A 19,361-nucleotide genomic window follows, 5' to 3' on the forward strand; every position below is an offset into this window, starting at 1 on the left:
GAATGGCCCTCCATCTGTCTGTTCTTAGCAGATTGCATGTCGCTCCATAGAGGAGAATAGAGGGTCTGATCGATTCTGCCTGAAAAGCCCACAGGTGGACCCGATCAGTCTTCTTGTGTGAAAGGGACCTTACAGTCTACATTGACAGCTACATGTGGCCATTTTTATTCTCAGAAACATTCCCCCTTCCCCAAAGCAATGGCTGCCACTGCTCAGATACTGGAAATGGTGCAAGTGCTTTGATGGAGACATCATTGAAGCCGGACCTCCAGATGTGCCCAGAATTCTCTGCAGGCTGATCGAGTGGCTTAAACTAGAAAGTTATAATTTTCAGTTGGGGGGGGGGGGGCGGCGGGGGGAATAAAATAAAAAGACTGCCATTGCTCAAAAAAAACAAACAAAAAAAAACACTCCTTGTACATTTATCCCACCCCCCCCCCCCCCACTCTGAATGATCTATACCGGCGTTTCTCAATTCCAGTCCTCAAGGCGCCCTAACAGGTCACGTTTTAACGATTTCCCTCAGATGAAACGGATGTGGTAATTACTAAGGCAGTAAAACTGATCAAATCACCTGTGCAAAATAATGGAGAGCCTGAAAACATAACCTGTTGGGGTGCCTTGAGGACTGGAGATGAAAAACACTGATCTCGTTCACACAGGGTGTACTACAGCGTATGCAAATGCTTACCTGCACAAGGATGTACAGGTGTCCCGTGCATCCACGTGCAGGCAGTCCCACTGAAGTCAATTGGGACACAACAGCTGCAGACACAGCTACTGTTCCTAATCTTACATTGAAGCGGGTGCACAACCCAGACACAAGCAGTGTGAGTTTGGAGACACCAAAACGGATGATGAATTGGGAGGGGCAGCTGTGTCCGTGCAGCCATAACTGACATTAATGGCAATGCCTGCACCGATCCATGCATTCCCGTTCAGGGTAACACATATGGGCATAAACACGCTGAAATAAACCCCATGTGAATGAGGACTGAACTTCTTAGTTTCCAAAAGTATTGTAGCAAAATATTGTAGCTGTCCTGAAAGACAACTGGGGGAAAAAAAAAAAAAAGATCACATTAGGGGGGTCTACTTGCCAAAAAAAAAAAAAAGGGGCAGTTTTGGGGTTTTCATACTGTCCTGACATTTATATTTGTAATGATGATTTAGAACACAAACGTAGGGCACACCAAGTGTAATTTTTAAACATTTTGGCCTTTTCACCTTTATATAAACCTATATTTGTGGAGGTTAATACTGCCTGAAAAAAAATTATATAAAAATTTGAGCACAGTGCTGCATAAATGAGTAATGGTCAAACTATCAGAGCAAGGAAAAGTGAAAAGTGACCTGGTAATGATAAAGTATTACAGGCTGGCTCTGACGACAGCTCAGAAATTAGCATTTTCAGAAGGGGGGCAGCAACAGCATTCTCTGTATTTTGTTCAGTACTGCAGGTTTCTTTGCATAGAAAGCCCTTAGCTTTGTACTCTAGTGGTCAGTACACTCCCTTCATTTAGAGAGCAGGCGGTGGAGGGGTCTCGCCAATGAGAGAGAAGGGCATTTCCACTTCCTAGCTTAAATTAGAACACTATTCGACCTCACCAGATATTTGCCTCCTCCACACTTGTCACGGGACTGTCAGTGTTTTCTATTTGTGTCTAGTCCCATACCCTAATGAGTTTCCAAACAAAATCCATCTCCCCTACAGTTGTTACCTCATCCCTTTAAACCCGAACACCTTTGAATTACACAGATTCTGTGGCTGATTAAGGTGATAAACTCACTTGGTTGCTTATCTGTAATTAACCTCAGAACCTGTGTAATTCAAAGGTGTTCGGGTTTAAAAGGGATGAGGTGACAACTCTACTCCCCGCACAGCCTGCCCATCTAGACAAGGGTTAACCGGGGTCCATACTTTTCTGGGAGACTAGAACATAATGCCTTACACTGCTCACTGGATTGCACTAAACTTCAGCTGCCAGGGTTTCCAGAAGTGCTGAACACCCCATTAAAGGATGTGACAAATATGAATCCACACACAAACAGAGGAGTGGTGCACACAGTGCAGTACAAGATACTTACGGGGCCCATGATAGTCGCCTGCCAGTGAAACACTGAAATACAGAGAGACACAACTTGGGGGATATTTCATGGACGAGAGGATGCCCTACTGCTAGTGAGAATTTATTTATATTAGTGAGTGATGTGTCCTTTACTTGTCCGTATTATGTAAACTGTGTTTTAATGGGAAAACATATTTCAAAAACAGACACTTGCGCCATTTACAATTGCTGAATAAGGTTTTCAATCTCCATTTTAAATTTTTTTTTATATTTCTGTATACAGGGATGGACAAAATAAAGGAAACACTTCAATGAAAAAGGAGTTAAACCTAACAGTAATTGATCACCATCACAGCTGCAAAGGTTAGTCATACAAGGTTGACTGCCAGTTAGCAGTATATGTCAGCTATAAAAAAGGTGTGAAAAGTAGCACTTGAAATTTGAGTTATCAGAGTCACATGATGTCAGCAACAACTTCAAAGAAGCCAGATAGCCGATTCCCGAATCGCATGTGCATCTGTCACTGTGAGACTATTCAGCGAGTTAAAGGGAACGGTAGAGAAATATAACATGTACAATAAAAATTACACTTTGCTGAGATATATTACCAAAGAGTTAATCACTCTGGGGATGCTGCAACTTTCCTCATTAGAACATCAAGTGCATCAGCTGAAGGAAAAAAAAAATCCATCTATTCTGTAATGCCAAAAGTATTGGGACCCCTTGCCTTTACACGCACATGAACTTTAATGACATCCCAGTCTGTAGGGTTCAATATTGAGTTGGTCCACCCTTTGCAGCTATAACAGCCTCAACTCTTCTGGGAAGGCTGTCCACAAGGTTTAGGAGTGTGTCTAGGAATGTTTGTCCATTCTTCCAGAAGAGTGAGATCAAACACTGATGTGAACCAGAAGGCCTGGCTTGCAGTCTCTACTTCAATTCATCCCAAAGATGTTCTATCAGGTTGAGGCCAGGACTCAGCAGGCCAGTCAAGTTCCTCCACCCCAAACTTGTTCATCCATATCTTTAAGGGGCCTTGCTTTGTGCACTGGTCCAAATCATTTGGTGGTGGGGGGCTAGGGGAATTATGGTGTGAGGTTGTGCTTGGCCCCTTTGTTCCAGTGAAGGAAACTCTTAAGGCGTCAGAATACCAAGACATTTTGGACAATTTCATGCTTCCAACTTTATGGGAACAGTTTGGGGATGGCCCCTTTACCAACATGACTGCGCACCAGTGCACAAAGCAAGGTCCATAAAGACATGGATGAGCGAGTTTGGGGTGGAGAAACTTGACTGGCCTGCACAGAGTCTTGACCTCAACCTGATAGAACAACTTTGGGATGAAATAGAGCAGAGACTGCGAGAGCCAGGCCTTCTTATCCACATCAGTGCCTGATTTCACAAACACTTCTGAAAGAATGGTCAACCATTCCCACAGACATACCCCTAAGCCTTGTGGACAGCCGTCCCAGAAGAGTAGAAGCTGCAAAGGGTGGGCCAACTCAATACTGAATCCTATGGACTTAGACTGGGATGCCATTAAAGTCCTCGTGTGTGTAAAAGCAGATAACCTAATACTTTTGGAGATAGAGTGTGTGTGTGTGTGTGTGTGTGTGTGTGTGTGTGTGTGTGTGTGTGTGTGTGTGTGTACACTGCAACTTTCCTCATTAGAACACTAAGTACATCAGCTAGGAAAATATAAAAAAAAAAAAAAAAAATCTGCCACACAGTGCGTTTGTGTATATCTATCCGCAGGGAGCCTAGGTCCTTCTTCACTAGGCAGAAAAAAAACTGAGCTGCAGGAGTCAGGCTGAGGGGTTATTACCAGAGGCACAGCCCCCTGGGCGGAACTGTAAAGTTCTGTTTTTCACATGTATCACACGTTCTGCCTAGTCCTCTCCTGAAGGTGGCGTAATAACCTACGGTCAAGATTACTGGAGCTGTGTCAGTCAATGAACGAAAGATGAAAAAAAAAAAAAAAAAAAACAGTCATACAGTGTGTGTGTGTGTGTGTGTGTGTGTGTATATATATATATATATATATACACACACACACACACACACACACACACAGTATGACAGATTTAATTTTTTCCCCAGTTGACGCACTTAGTGTTCCAATGAGGAATGCTGCAGCATCCCCAGAGTGATTAACTCTTTTTGATGTATGAAGTATCTCAGCAAAATTTAATTTTTGTTGCAGAGGATGCCTGAAATCTGACTCTTTGTGCAGACTTCCATACAATGTGTACAGAAGGCCTCCAGTTTGTCACATTGCATAAAAGTTTACAAAAAATTAGAGCTGCACATTGAAAATCATTTTTAATAACGATCAATTAAAGTATGACTTGTGTAGCAATTGTATATGCTTTTTTTTTACCATTTTCCTTTTATTTTTTCCAACTAAAGTGGAGTTACCCTTTAATAAGGAATGCTGGAGACAAGCTAAGCAGATTTCCACCTCCTTTATCTCTCAGACGACTGGAGACGCTTCTTTTGAAGAACAGAGCGGAATCCCACAACACACCATTCACTACTTGTCTGACAGCATTCCAAGAAGGTCTGAAGCTGCTCTGGAGGACAAATCAGAGCAAAATTCTTTACTAGGACATTCATTTTAATAGATTGTTAGAAGATTCCATTATTCTGTCCACCTCCTGTAACTGTGAAATCTATCATTTGTATTGCAGGGACAATGAGGAGTGATATGTGTAGGAGAAATGCATGGTCTAGTCTCAGGTACACAAGTGGCAATAGTATAATAGTGATGATTTAAACATCTTAAAATTACTGATGTCTGGTGTGTTTATTTGTGAAAAGACCAAATTTGCCTACTAAATGTACAATGTAATGTACAGGATGCAATACATACAGTCCTCTCCCACAGGACCAGCAGAACACTGTGCTGGGGGGTCCCTCTGCAAATCCATAAGTTCCTGCAGATGAAAGAAGACAGAGTTTAGAAAAAAAAAAAACATATTGCACAATAAACATCAAATAAAGTGTTTGTGTATATTATCTAATCTTTTTATTTTTAATGGCATGACATGCATCAGAGGCTTTAAAAAGCAAATATCGCTAGGACTGCCACAAACATCTACACACCAAAAAGCTGCCAAGGTGTAGAAACCCAGGGCTGACCAGAACGAGATGACCATGGTCTGCACAACCTTAAAGAGGGATTCCACCAAAAAAAAAAAATATTATTAAAAGCCAGCAGCTATAAATACTACAGCTGCTGACTTTTAATAAATGGACACTCACCTGTCCCGGGTTCCAGCGATGACGGCAGCCGAGGCCGATTGATCGGCCCTCGGCTGCTGCAGTCACCATTCTAGGTGAGGGAATCAGGAAGTGAAGTGAATCGGCTTCACTTCCCGGTTCCCTACTGCGCATGCGCGAGCTGCGCCGCACAATAGGAAATCTCTGCGCTGTCACTGGGACAAGTGTGTGTCCCAGCAGACAGCGTGGCGGGGCAGGAAATGGCGTAGACTCCCACGGGAGTCTATGCCCGGAAGTGGGTGAAAATACCTGTCTTTGACAGGTATCTCCACCCCCCTCCCCCCTGTAAGGTGCCAATTGTGACACCAGAGGAGGGGAGGGTTCCGATCAGCGGAAGTTCCACTTTAGGGTGGAACCCCGCTTTAAGTGGTTGCACTTTTTTCAGTCTATTCCATTGACAAATTGTTACTATGTTTATACTTGAGTTCAACTGATAATGTTTTGATTCTTGGCAGACTGCCCAGTTTTTCTCTTCCTTTCTTTTGATGGCTGTGGCTTCAGAAGAGCAGAGAATTCTTTGCATAGAAAGAATTGTGAAACACTTTAGTCAAGATCATAACGATTCTTGACGATTAATTGTGCAGCTCTACTCTACACCATGAAAAAATATAATGTTAATATATATTTATTTATATATTTTGTATTCAACTTTTTAATTGATATAAATTTAACTGAATTTATTGTCGGCCTTTATTGGAAAAACTCAAGAAAAACGTATCACTTTAAATTCTATGTATGTGCACACTGGTCCGTTGGGTATTCATTTTGGTCAGTAAAAACGCACCTCCCAGTTCAAATGTATTGAAAATGCAGCAAGAATGCATCAACGCACCCATGTTCTGTTTTTGATGCGTTTTTGAGTCACATGACCTATGAAAAACACAATATAAGCAGTAAAATAATGGCAAAACCGCAGTGAATTCACTGTAAAATTGTGGTGTGTTTTCAGTGCCATTATCTGCACCTTTTTTCACTTATTGGCCAATTTGCCAATAATACAATTTTTGGCCGAAATTTCGGTGCATCGCTAATTAAAACCTGAAAGCACAGAAGATAGAACTGTGCAGATATGGAAGGCTTGGCCATTGTACAGTAGTCATGTACCATTTAATAGCTAAAAAAGAATTGACAGTAAAGATTTGAGTTTGTAAGGTATAGTGGGTGAAAATACCTGTCTTTGACAGGTATCTCCACCCCCCTCCCCCCTGAAAGGTGTCAATTGTGACACCGGAGGGGGGGAGGGATCCGATCAGCGGAGGTTCCACTTTAGGGTGGAATCCCGCTTTAACTTCCCTAAAGTTCACCTTTAACCACTTGAAGACCAGGCCTTTTCTGGCACTTTACAAGTTTCAGGTTAGGTTCACACAGTGCAGATGCGGCTTACAGCAGGGGTCCAGTGCGTCCCTGTTCTCCCTTTTGGGGACCAATCAGGTCTGAATTTTTGCCTGAAATCGGACCCGAAAAGGAGCCAAAAGATGCAAAGGACCTCTGCAATCCGCTCCATGGCTGCCATGGAGATGTGTGAACCGCCTCCACTGAGAGTTGGACATAATCTCCTGTAATGTAAATTAGATGTGGTGAAACACACATCCAATTCGCACTAGTGCTAACCCAGACTAAATCTGTTTGGGGGTTATAAGTAATTTCCGAGCAAAAAAACAAACATTATCTACGTTTCTTTTAGCAGAGACCCTAGGCAATATAATGGCAATTGCTGTAATTTTTATGTCGTATGGTATTTACGCAGAGGTTTCTCAAAACACAATTTTTTGGGGAGAAATACATTTTAATGAAGAAAAATAAAAAACACAATACATACCCAATTATTATTATTTTTTTATATATGAAAGATGTTATACCGAGTGAAAGGAATACATAAAAGGTCATGCTTTAAATCTGCGCACGCTCGTGGAATGCTGACAAAGTATGGTACGCTAGAATTATTGCTCTCGCTCTAACTTTCACAACGATACCGCACATTTGTGGTGTGAACTCCGTTAACATATGCATGCGCGATTTACGTAGGCGTTCGTGGGCATATTCAATTTTTTTTCTTTATTTTATTTTTCACTTTTACACTGTCCCGTTCATTATTTAATCACTTTTGTAAACATCCCTCATAATAGAAATAAGGATGTCAGGTTTATGAAGAGATTTATGAAGAGATTTGGGGTAAAAATACCCCAAATCTCTTCACCTTTAAAAGCAAAAAGATCAAAAAAAACAAAAATATACTTTACTTCCATAAATGTAGATGTTTATGTCATACCTACACTGATTGCCGGTGCAGTACCGTCTGATCGTTTCTCAGTATAGACAGCGGAAACTGTAAGCCCGAGAGACAATGGCGAGCGGGGGGGGGGGGGGGTCGGGGGTTCTAAGAGCGTTCCACTGGCTCACAAGCTGCTCGCAACGCTTTCAAGAGAAAGGCAGATGCCGGTTTAAAAAAAAAACAATATTGGGGTTATGGCCGATATCGCTGAAGGATTGTCAATGGCTTACAAGTGCAATGATCACTGTACTTGTTTTCCATTGAAAACTACAAGTCTGTCAGCCATTGTGGTAGATGGCCATTCATACACAGATCTCTGGGAATGAATGATGAGGCTTTGTGGGTGAAACCCCGCACAGCCATTTCAAACTCAAAAGTGACAGCTCCTGCAAGGTGGAAGAACCCCAGCTTGCTGTTGGGGGAATAAAGCACATTGCAGGGATGGGGGAGGGTGGGTGGTTTCCATGATACAAAAAGATGGAGGTAGCCTTTTAATAAAAAAAAAAAAAATAAAAAAAAAAAAAATTTAAGAAAAAAAAATAAAACATGTCTCACTCAATAAATTTCACTTATTCACTGAGGGGACAAATTACATAAAAAGGACCTGCTCCTGGTCTATGCCAAGTGGCATAATCAGTTTCCCCCCTGCTGTCTGATCGCTATGCTAGAACAGACATCTGAGCAACAGCCCTGGTCTCTGGCAGTAGGGACTGCCAGATTACACAGAGCCATTACCATTTAGGAACGGACAGGGCTAAATGTTCATTCAAAATAGTGAAAGATCACACAGCTTAGAGAAGGGGGTGGGGGCTCTGTGCCAGCTTAACCCCCAGGGAACACCCATAATTTGGGCTTCAGAATGGGGTGGAGCTACAGACAGTATAAAGAGGTGTGTTTAGGGAACAATGGGGCCACTAATTGTAATAGGAACAAATGTTATATGGACTTTAAGCCTAGTACACACTGGCCGAATGTCAGAGACCTCGAACTAGTTGAAGGAAAAAAAAAAAAAAAAAAAAAAAAAAAGACAGACATTCGGCCCACGTGTATTTCGGTTTGCCCAACAGAAGCTGGCCAAACCAGCAGCCGACCAACCCCCCGATCAGATCAGCTAAAGGCAGAGAGCGCTGATTGGAGTGTTCTGGCAGGGTGCCGTCCCCCTGTCAGAACACAATAGCTCAGCGGCGGAGATCGCTGTACTTACTTCACACAGTGAACCAGGTTCAAATCTCCTGGGGAATTAAATACAACACTTACACAATAGGGCCACAATCGTTCTATACAACCTAGAAAAAGGTATAGAAATAGCAACAAAAAAAAAATCTATACCTTACAAACTCAAATCTTTACTGTCAATTCTTTTTTAGCTATTAAATGGTACATGACTACTGTACAATGGCCAAGCCTTCCATATCTGCACAGTTCTATCTTCTGTGCTTTCAGGTTTTAATTAGCGATGCACCGAAATTTCGGCCAAAAATTGTATTATTGGCAAATTGGCCAATAAGTGAAAAAAGGTGCAGATAATGGCACTGAAAACACACCACAATTTTACAGTGAATTCACTGCGGTTTTGCCATTATTTTACTGCTTATATTGTGTTTTTCATAGGTCATGTGACTCAAAAACGCATCAAAAACAGAACATGGGTGCGTTGATGCATTCTTGCTGCATTTTCAATACATTTGAACTGGGAGGTGCGTTTTTACTGACCAAAATGAATACCCAACGGACCAGTGTGCACATACATAGAATTTAAAGTGATACGTTTTTCTTGAGTTTTTCCAATAAAGGCCGACAATAAATTCAGTTAAATTTATATCAATTAAAAAGTTGAATACAAAATATATAAATAAATATATATTAACATTATATTTTTTCATGGTGTAGAGTAGAGCTGCACAATTAATCGTCAAGAATCGTTATGATCTTGACTAAAGTGTTTCACAATTCTTTCTATGCAAAGAATTCTCTGCTCTTCTGAAGCCACAGCCATCAAAAGAAAGGAAGAGAAAAACTGGGCAGTCTGCCAAGAATCAAAACATTATCAGTTGAACTCAAGTATAAACATAGTAACAATTTGTCAATGGAATAGACTGAAAAAAGTGCAACCACTTAAAGCGGGGTTCCACCCTAAAGTGGAACTTCCGCTGATCGGAACCCTCCCCTCCTCTGGTGTCACAATTGGCACCTTACAGGGGGGAGGGGGGTGGAGATACCTGTCAAAGACAGGTATTTTCACCCACTTCGGGCATAGACTCCCATGGGAGTCTATGTCATTTCCTGTCCTGCTGCGCTGTCTGCTGGGACACACACGGGTCCCAGTGACAGCGCGGACAATTCCTATTGCGCTGCGCGACTCGCGCATGCGCAGTAGGGAACCGGGAAGTGAAGCCGATTCGCTTCACTTCCTGATTCCCTCACCTAGAATGGTGGCGACAGCAGCCGAGCGATCGATCGGCCTCGCTGGAACCCGGGACAGGTGAGTGTCCATTTATTAAAAGTCAGCAGCTGTAGTATTTATAGCTGCTGGCTTTTACTATTTTTTTTTTTTTTAGGTGGAATCCCTCTTTAACTACTAAACCCTTTTCTGACATTTGTTGGTTTCAAGTTAAAATATTTTTTTTGCTAGAAAATGACTTAGAACCCCCAAACCTATATATAACACATATATCCCGGATTTTTTTGACAACAAACATGCAAATTAGCTATTTTGGAGCAACATCCGACCGTGTGCACGATTCATTGGACAAACTTTTTCGGTTTTCATTGGACTTTTGTTGGTTGTGCAAACGAGCAAACTTTCTGGCAACAAAAGTCCGATGGAGCAAAGTCTGATCGTGTGTACAGAAAACCATAGGACTTTTGTACAAAGTACAAACACGCATGCTCAGAACCAATGCAAAAGATCAGACAATAATACAGAAGTTGACCAAAAGGTGGCGGTAAAATGCAGAAAAACCATGTGATTTGGTGAAAGTTGGCTGAAAAAGTCCTGCCGTGTGTATGCAATACAAGTTCTCGGCCGACGCCCTTTGTACAAAAATCCACAGGAAAGTTTGTACAAAGTCCAATCGTGTGTATGAGGCTTTAGTTTGGAAATCAATAGTAATGCGTTTAAAAAATGCCTCTAAACCAATACTTAGGACTCATGCACACACAGGGCATCTGAAAAAGCCCCTCTGAAAGCCAGAACTACTGGCAGGAAAAAGCAACATAAAAATTCACTATAAGCCACATATGCATTCTACTGGCCAGAATATTCATTTATTCTGCCCAATTGAATGCATTTACGTGCATAGCATAGAAGCACATTTAGATGCCTTTGTGCTTCTTTCAATAACGTGCCTTTGGTGGGGTTTTTTCTGTCTGTAAACACTTTCCTTCTAATATTCCTGTGAATCATGGACATATAGGCTTACATAGTGGTGCTCTTAGACTGGCAAAAGAAAAAATTGCCTTGCAGAAGTGTTTGTTTTTTAAGCTCCGTATGCATGAGGCCTTACACCAAATAGGTTATTCAACATGTTCCTGAAAAACAAGCGTTTCATTTAATGAACTCGTACAAGTACAGGCACTTCCCTTCCCAGACAACAATGACTCATTTCAGCAGAAGTGTTGTCACCCTTGCACACTCCCGATGAGCACAACGTGCTTCAACATTCTGCTGGGGTCACCACTTTAAAAATGGATATTTGGCCACTCCTGGAGTGCACACGTGTCTGCAGGAAAATCTTACAAATAGCCTACAGAATGTGCACAGCAAAGGGATAGAAAGCATGAACAATGCCCGAGGACTACAGTGGCAAGATTTCAATACTTCAATTCCCATCTTCCTCTGCAATTGCAGGATAGATCTTGCTACGCCTTCTCTTTTAGATGTTGCCACATAAAAGGGATGAAACACCCAACGTAGAAGGACTGACACTCAGGGCCGGTGCTACCACTAGGCAAACTAGCCAGCCGCCTAGGGTGAACTGCTGCCTAGGGTGCCCGGCCACTGGTGTTCCTACTCTCTTCTCTCTGTAGCAAGCAACGAAGTCTCAGCAGGCAGCAGCCGCTCTGTACACAAGTCAGAGGCGCAGCGGCGGAGGACTGCGTCTGTGTCTCGACTTCCGAATGAATGGAAGCAAACATTCGTTGATGGGCACGGGTAGGCTGTATTTGATAAGTGCATCATTAAAAATATGGGGTATACAAGGGCTGGGCAAAGGGGTGGAGCCAAATGGGGGTGGGATGAGGTTTGCATAGGGCAGTGATGAAGAACCTTGGCACCCCAGATGTTTTGGAACTACATTTCCCATGAGGCTCATGCACTCTGCAGTGTAGGCGAGCATCATGGGAAATGTAGTTCCAAAACCTCTGGGGTGCCAAGGTTCGCCATCACTGGCCTAGGGTGTCAAAAATCCTTGCACCAGCCCTGCTGACACTTAAAGATGGGCATGAACCAAGCCAGGGAATTTCTTTACTTAAAGAGTTTGTTACCCCAGCATTTCACATTCCTGATAGGTGTCTGCTGTACCATGTACTTGTATGATAAAGTATTTTATTCTCTTTATATTGCTTCCTTTGTGTGAAATCCCCAGTCCCTCTGCTTTCCTATTTTTTAAAAACTGACCACACTAAGCAGGAAAACACACTGGTCAGTTTTCTAGCAATGCTGGGAACCAAGTGTGCTCTCCTCCAATGATCAGACTTGTCCTAACACGCCCCCCCCTCCCTCTTCACAGCCTGCGAAGCTCAGTGTGCTGTTGCTTCTCCTCCTACCAGTTCTTATGCAAATGAGAACAGAGGGAATGTGATCACTTATAAGGAAAAAAAAATAAAAAATATTTATGATTTCTTTATACCTATACACAAATGCTTCACCTTTCATTTACATTTTTAAGTGAATGGGTTGTTTTACAAGGAGATCATTTACAATGACTAACCTGTTCCTGGGCGAAATCACATACGTGATTTCTAGTTCCGGGCCTGGGGAACGCACACGCCCAGAGGCACGCTCCCACTGTGTTTGGACACAGCAGGAGCCAATGATCATTCCTGAGAGAGTCAGAACAGCTGCCTCTCTCGGGAATGATTGTTGGGTGCAGATCGCTGTTCTGTGAGAGGGGAAATGGGTAATCTTGTGTTTCTGCTAAGCAGGAACACAGATCTCTGTCTTCTTCCAGTCAAAGCACACCTCCACCCCCCCCCAGAAAACATTTAACCCTATGATCACCCCTGATGTTAACCCCTTCCCTGTCAGTGTCACTAGTATGCTTCTTTTCCCCAGCACTGAGCACTGTACTGGTGTCACTGGTCTCCAAAAAGTGTCACTGTCAGATTTGTCCGCCCCAATGGCACAGACCTGGGGGGTGGGGGGGATTGGTGATCACTGCCATTACTAATATATAAAAAAAAAAATAAATAAATAAATAAATAAAAAAATTATATATATATATCATAGTTTGTAGACGCTATAAGTTTTGCGCAAACCAATCAATATATGCTTATTTGAAAAAACATTTTTTACCAAAAATATTTCACAGAATACAGATTGGTCTAAATTGATGAATAAATTTGATTTTCTACAATTTTTTATTGGATGAGTTTTATAGCATAAAGTAAAAAATTGTTTTTTTTTTCTAAATTGTCAATTTTTTTGTATATAGCGCAAAAAATTTAAATCGCAGAGGTGATCAAATACCACCAAAAGAAAACTATATGTGGGTAAAGAGGACGTAAATTTTACTTGGGTACAGCGTCGCACAACGGCGCAATTGTCAGTTGAAGTAACGCAATGCCATATTGAAAAAAAAATGGCCTGGTCGGGAAGGGAAATAAATCTTCTGGGGCTGAAGAAGTTAATGTGACAAACTTATTTTATTATTTTTTTAATAATTCTATTCAAGTATGTTTTCTTAACTCAAGAAGACCTTCTATTTTCTGCTGTTATCTGACTGCTTGTTAGAAGATGCCTACATTTGTGCCCCATGGTCGCACTTTATATAGGAACGCAGCCACCCTCTTGCTCACTCCCGGGATGGACTAGGGGTTATGGGATTTGTAGTGTGCAGGACCACAACTAACATACACCGCTTGTTCCAAACAGAAAGGGGGAAATGGAGAGGTTTGGGAACTCACTAAAGGATGTTACAGGAGGTAAAAAAAACACAGTAAACATCTATTTCATTAAAAATAGGATTATAGGGCCATTAAATAGTGGGTGTGTGCGTATGGATTTTTTTTTTCCTGGGGGGGGGGGGGGGGGGAATAATGATATTATTTTACTTCACTTTAAGATTCCAAGAAACCCCCCATTACTTGCCAGATATAATCATTGTTGGCAAGTCAGTCGCACAACAACAAAAAAAAAAAAAAAAAAAAAAAAAAGGGAGCAAACGATTGCATGTATACACAATTATGAACTGATTTTTTACAAAAATGTGCAAAAGGTCAAAGCTCATGCATCCCAGTTCCTACTCTAACATTTTGTATTGTTGTGTTGGCATTTTGCTATTTACAAGTTCAGGTTTCACTGCCACTGAACAGTATTTTCTACATGTGTTTTTTTTTTTTTTTTTACAGGATACTGTGACCTATCAACTGATTTTAATATGAACATAGAAAAATAAAAAAAAGCAGTAAGCATTGTTTCAATGGAAATGCTCGGTCTAAGCTTTCCTGAGATAAGTCTTACTATTTTTACTGTCTTTGTGCTCTGCAAAGCAAAAAAAAAAAAAGGAAAGAAAAAAAAGAAATGACTTGATTATGCTACCAATTAGGATTAAGCACTTCTGCCTTTTTGACATCAATAAGCTAAAATTAAATTAAACAACAAAAACAAAAACTGCAGCAAATTCTTGTGATGTGACTTATCTGGTGAAAATCAAACACTTGTTTACTTCTAGAGAATTACAAGAGAAACATACACCACCGCTCAAAAGCAGATCCTGAGAACTCTGAGCTGATTGCTCCAGGTGAGGGGATGCGGGTGCGAGTCACAACATGCAGATAATGACATTACTCTGGACGGACGCACTCCAAAGCTAAAACGATGTTTTTACTTAAAAAATTATCAGGAACACAGCAAATGACATCACAGCAAAAGATGCTAACAGCTGACGTGTTTCGCACTAAGACTAGTGCTTACTCATAGCTGGCAGACAACAAATAAATATATTTTGGACCAGGTGATGTCTTTTTTGTTTGATTGATTCATGGCCTGGCCCTGCCCACTGTTACATTGCAACACTTTCTATATGTATTTGTTGTCTGCCGTTATGTTAGCCAGCTATAAGTAAGCACTAGTCTTAGTGCGAAACGTGTCAACATTAGCATCTTTTGCTGCGATGTCATTTGCTGTGTTCCTGATAATTTTTTGAATAAAAACATTTTTAGCTTTGGAGTGCGTACGTCCAGAGTTCTGTCATTATCCACTTGTTTACTTCTACTGCCTCTCATGTGTTCAGTTGGTTGTGTGACTCGGGCGGGATTCTAACCATTTCTGTAGCAATAAAGGAGCGCTGATGCCAATGTGCACTGATCTCAAATAAAAAGGATTATTAATGTTTGAGTCCTGCTGATTACCAACATGCCTGAAATCTCATTAGAATCTGACAATAGACCCTCATCCACAAACGGGCTCTGACAGGTGTGAAAATCCCTGTAGCTGGTGTGCAATCTCAGTGAAGAGCAGTTGTCCATGACTCGTGAGCAAATCCCCCATGGTCCATGAGAGGCTCATGGTTCTAAGTGAGTGGGACTGTGGGTTTAGTAAGCATTCCCCTATGCCCCACGGTTCCAGTTAAGTGGGTCAACGGGTTCTAATGAACAAACTTCTTTGTTCTAGTAAGTGGCTCTTCCATGCTTATAGAGAGCAGCCCATGGCATTAGTGAGCAAGTTTCCCATGCTCCATGGTTCTAGGGAACAGGTCCACGAGTCTGATGAGCAGATCTTCCATGTCCCATGGTTCTAGTAAGTGGGTCCCAGAGGCATACCTGCATTGGATCTCTCAGGGGAAGAGGCTAGTAAAGGTGTGATTTATCAGCCCCCTCCTTGTCTGACTGAATAGAGTCAGTGATCCATACAGATCTGAAAACATAGTAAACTGGCTTTACTATGCTTCAGTTTGTGAATGAATGGGAAGCTCTGTACAGAGCTATTCCTGTCCATTCATTCTGGGCAGCTGAGAATGCAGAGATGAAGATTGAGAGCTGTGTCCTCAACATCCTGCCTCTGTCTCAAAGGTGGAACATCAGAGGTCTGTTTAGATCACCAAAGCCCCCCCCCCAAGAGGAACCAAAAAGAAAAAAAAAAAAAAAAAAAAAAAAAAAAAAAACTTAAAAAATTGTAAATGAATAAAAAATATTGTTTAAAAAAATAAAATAAAAAATACTGGTTTGGAGGGAAGGGCCCCTGGAGGTTCTAGTTACATCACTGGAAGGTCCATGGTTCTAGTGAGAGGTCTGTTTAGATCACCAAAGCACCCCCCCCCCCCCAAGAGGAACCAAAAAAAAAAAAAAAAAAAAAAAAAACGTAAAAAATTGTAAATGAATAAAAAATATTGTTTAAAAAAAAAAAAAAAAAAAAATACTGGTTTGGAGGGAAGGGCCCCTGACCTGGGAGGCACCGGGGCCCTGGAGGTTCTAGTTACATCACTGGAAGGTCCATGGTTCTAGTGAGGGGCCCATGGTTCTGAGGTGCAGATCTCGTACACACTCCATGGTACTAGTGAGGGGCCCATGGTTCTGAGGTGCAGATCTCGTACACACTCCATGGTACTAGTGAGGGGCCCATGGTTCTGAGGTGCAGATCTCGTACACACTCCATGGTACTAGTGAGGGGCCCATGGTTCTGAGGTGCAGATCTCGTACACACTCCATGGTACTAGTGAGGGGCCCATGGTTCTGAGGTGCAGATCTCGTACACACTCCATGGTACTAGTGAGGGGCCCATGGTTCTGAGGTGCAGATCTCGTACACACTCCATGGTACTAGTGAGGGGCCCATGGTTCTGAGGTGCAGATCTCGTACACACTCCATGGTACTAGTGAGGGGCCCATGGTTCTGAGGTGCAGATCTCGTACACACTCCATGGTACTAGTGAGGGGCCCATGGTTCTGAGGTGCAGATCTCGTACACACTCCATGGTTCTAGTGAGGGGCCCATGGTTCTGAGGTGCAGATCTCGTACACACTCCATGGTACTAGTGAGGGGCCCATGGTTCTGAGGTGCAGATCTCGTACACACTCCATGGTACTAGTGAGGGGCCCATGGTTCTGAGGTGCAGATCTCGTACACACTCCATGGTTCTAGTGAGGGGCCCATGGTTCTGAGGTGCAGATCTCGTACACACTCCATGGTTCTAGTGAGGGGCCCATGGTTCTGAGGTGCAGATCTCGTACACACTCCATGGTTCTAGAGAGGGGCCCATGGTTCTGAGGTGCAGATCTCGTACACACTCCATGGTTCTAGAGAGGGGCCCATGGTTCTGAGGTGCAGATCTCGTACACACTCCATGGTTCTAGAGAGGGGCCCATGGTTCTGAGGTGCAGATCTCGTACACACTCCATGGTTCTAGAGAAGGGCTCATGGTTCTGAGGTGCAGATCTCGTACACACTCCATGGTTCTAGTGAGGGGCCCATGGTTCTGAGGTGCAGATCTCATACACACTCCATGGTTCTAGTGAGGGGCCCATGGTTCTGAGGTGCAGATCTCCCACATTCCATGGTTCTAGTGAGGGACCCATGGTTCTGAGGTGCAGATCTCCCACATTCCATGGTTCTAGTGAGGGACCCATGGTTCTGAGGTGCAGATCTCCCACATTCCATGGTTCTAGTGAGGGGCCCATGGTTTCAAAGGGCAGATCTCACACACACTCCATGGTCCCAGCCCTCTAGATAATGGGTCTATGGTTCTGGGAAGCAGATTTCCCATGGCCATGGATCAAGAGAGCGCTCTGATCACATATACACAACCTGTATTAGTCAACCAGCTATACATCTATCACACAGTGTGCCCACATACAGAACAATGGCTGCCTAGTTTTAGTAAACACCATCTCAGCGCCAACACTATAAAGGATTTCACACTTTAACCCCTCCCCCACTATATTGTGAGGTTCCCCCAGAGAAGCTCTACTAGGGATCTCCCATCATAGACAATGTTTATTGCCCCTATGTGTGTGTCCCTGGTACGACGCTGCACTGGAAGCTCTGGTCTCCCAGGCTGGCCTTGCCTGCAATGTATAGATGTGTTATGGAGGAAGGGCCCTGGTGACAATGCTGGTCTATGATCATCCTCCATTGGAAGAGGTGTGGACATGTCCTGAGCAGTGATCCCCGGGCTCCCTCACCCCCTCTGTCCCCTCTTCCCATGTAAGGTCTGTCCCCAGCAGCTGGCCTAACGATCACTATTTGGCAAATGGTTCCAGAGAGAAAGGGGGGAGGTGTGAGAGCAGCTGTCACCGCCAGCGCACGCGCACTATAAAAGCGCCTCAGTCACTCTCCCAGCGCATGCGCCCTCACCGCTCCTGGGCCCGTTCTGCACCAGTGCGCATGCGCGGCTCTCGTTCTCGGGGGGGCGAGGCCTCGGTGACAGCCGGAGCGCACGCGCAGACCCATCGCCTCTCGGATCAGTATCTGGCAAGCGGCTCCGCGCCGTCCTTGGCTCCACCGGGAGCCCCCGTGTGATTCGGCCCCTCACACTCCTCACCCCACCCTCCCGGCACCCTGCCAGCGCATCGTCGTTCCTGGTCACCCTCCGCCCAATGACGGCGCTCCCCTAGGCGGAAGAAGCGGCCCGGGGATCCCTCCGTGCGGGGTGAGGACCCGGGCCCCTTACGGTCGGGCGGCTCCTGCTCGTCTCACCTTCTGAATCCTTTTCAGCGCCATGTTGTCCCAGAGCCAGCGGAGCGAGCTGTGCTGGGGGCAGCAGGAGCCCGACACTGACACGTAGCCCCGCCCTCAGCGAGCACTGCGCATGTCCACGCGGTGGCTTCTGGGAGGTGTAGTCTTTGTCGACTCTTGGGGCATGGTGGTGCGGGGCATGCTGGGAAATATGGGGGCTTCTCGCCGCTGTTACGCATGCGCGGGAATACCTCCTCACGCTGGAGAGTGTACAATGTGTGAGGTCACGTGGTGCTGACCCGGAGAAATGAAGGGAGTTCTCTGCACTATGCATGAGGCGTGGATTGGAAGACTAGGACGTTCGTGTACCTGTCTCCACCTGCTACATTGAGAACATAGAGGCCAATTCCTTCCCTCACAGAGAACAATACACTTTCCTAGAGCCTGGAAATCAACACCAATCCACAAAATAATATATATATATATATATATATATATATATATATATATACACACACACACACCAACGCTGCTTCCCCCTCTACACTTCACAAAATACAGTGTCATCAATTATATTGAAAAAAACAAATACACAAAACCAGTGAAAAAAAAGTTAAAACTTTGAAAAATTATATAAAATCAGTGGGAAAGTATATGAATGAAAGTATATGAACATCAGTGAAAAAAGTTTTTAAAAAAATCATAAAAAAAAAAAAAAATGAAACCATTGAAAAATAGTGGAAACCTTATATGAAATCAGTGGAAAAAAAAGAAAAACAAAGCCAGTAAAAATATATAAAATCAATGGAAAAATATCTGAAGATCCGTGAAAAAATGTTCAAAATCAGTGAAATAAAAAAAATATGAAAAAAAAAAAATGAAATCAGTGAAAAAAAGTGGAAAGT

At 43.2% G+C, this 19,361-nt stretch overlaps 1 protein-coding gene across 1 annotated transcript in view; it reads right to left on the reverse strand.

The window, feature by feature from the left end:
- UBE2D4 (ubiquitin conjugating enzyme E2 D4) overlaps positions 1–18,629 on the reverse strand; it is a 30,564-nt gene extending 11,935 nt beyond the window's left edge. Inside the window, exons 1-3 of the mRNA XM_077469691.1 lie at positions 18,478–18,629; positions 4,942–5,005; positions 2,089–2,120 (exon numbers count right to left, since the gene is read on the reverse strand). Coding sequence (XP_077325817.1) covers positions 2,089–2,120; positions 4,942–5,005; positions 18,478–18,501 — 120 coding nt within the window. The 5' untranslated portion in view covers positions 18,502–18,629. The remainder of the gene's footprint in view (positions 1–2,088; positions 2,121–4,941; positions 5,006–18,477) is intronic.
- Between the last annotated feature and the right edge of the window lie 732 nt (positions 18,630–19,361).

This window comes from Lithobates pipiens, unplaced genomic scaffold (genome assembly GCF_037356315.1).
Source record: "Lithobates pipiens isolate NorthernLeopardFrog02 unplaced genomic scaffold, aLitPip1_a1.2 Scaffold_8, whole genome shotgun sequence".
Taxonomy (NCBI): domain Eukaryota; kingdom Metazoa; phylum Chordata; class Amphibia; order Anura; family Ranidae; genus Lithobates; species Lithobates pipiens.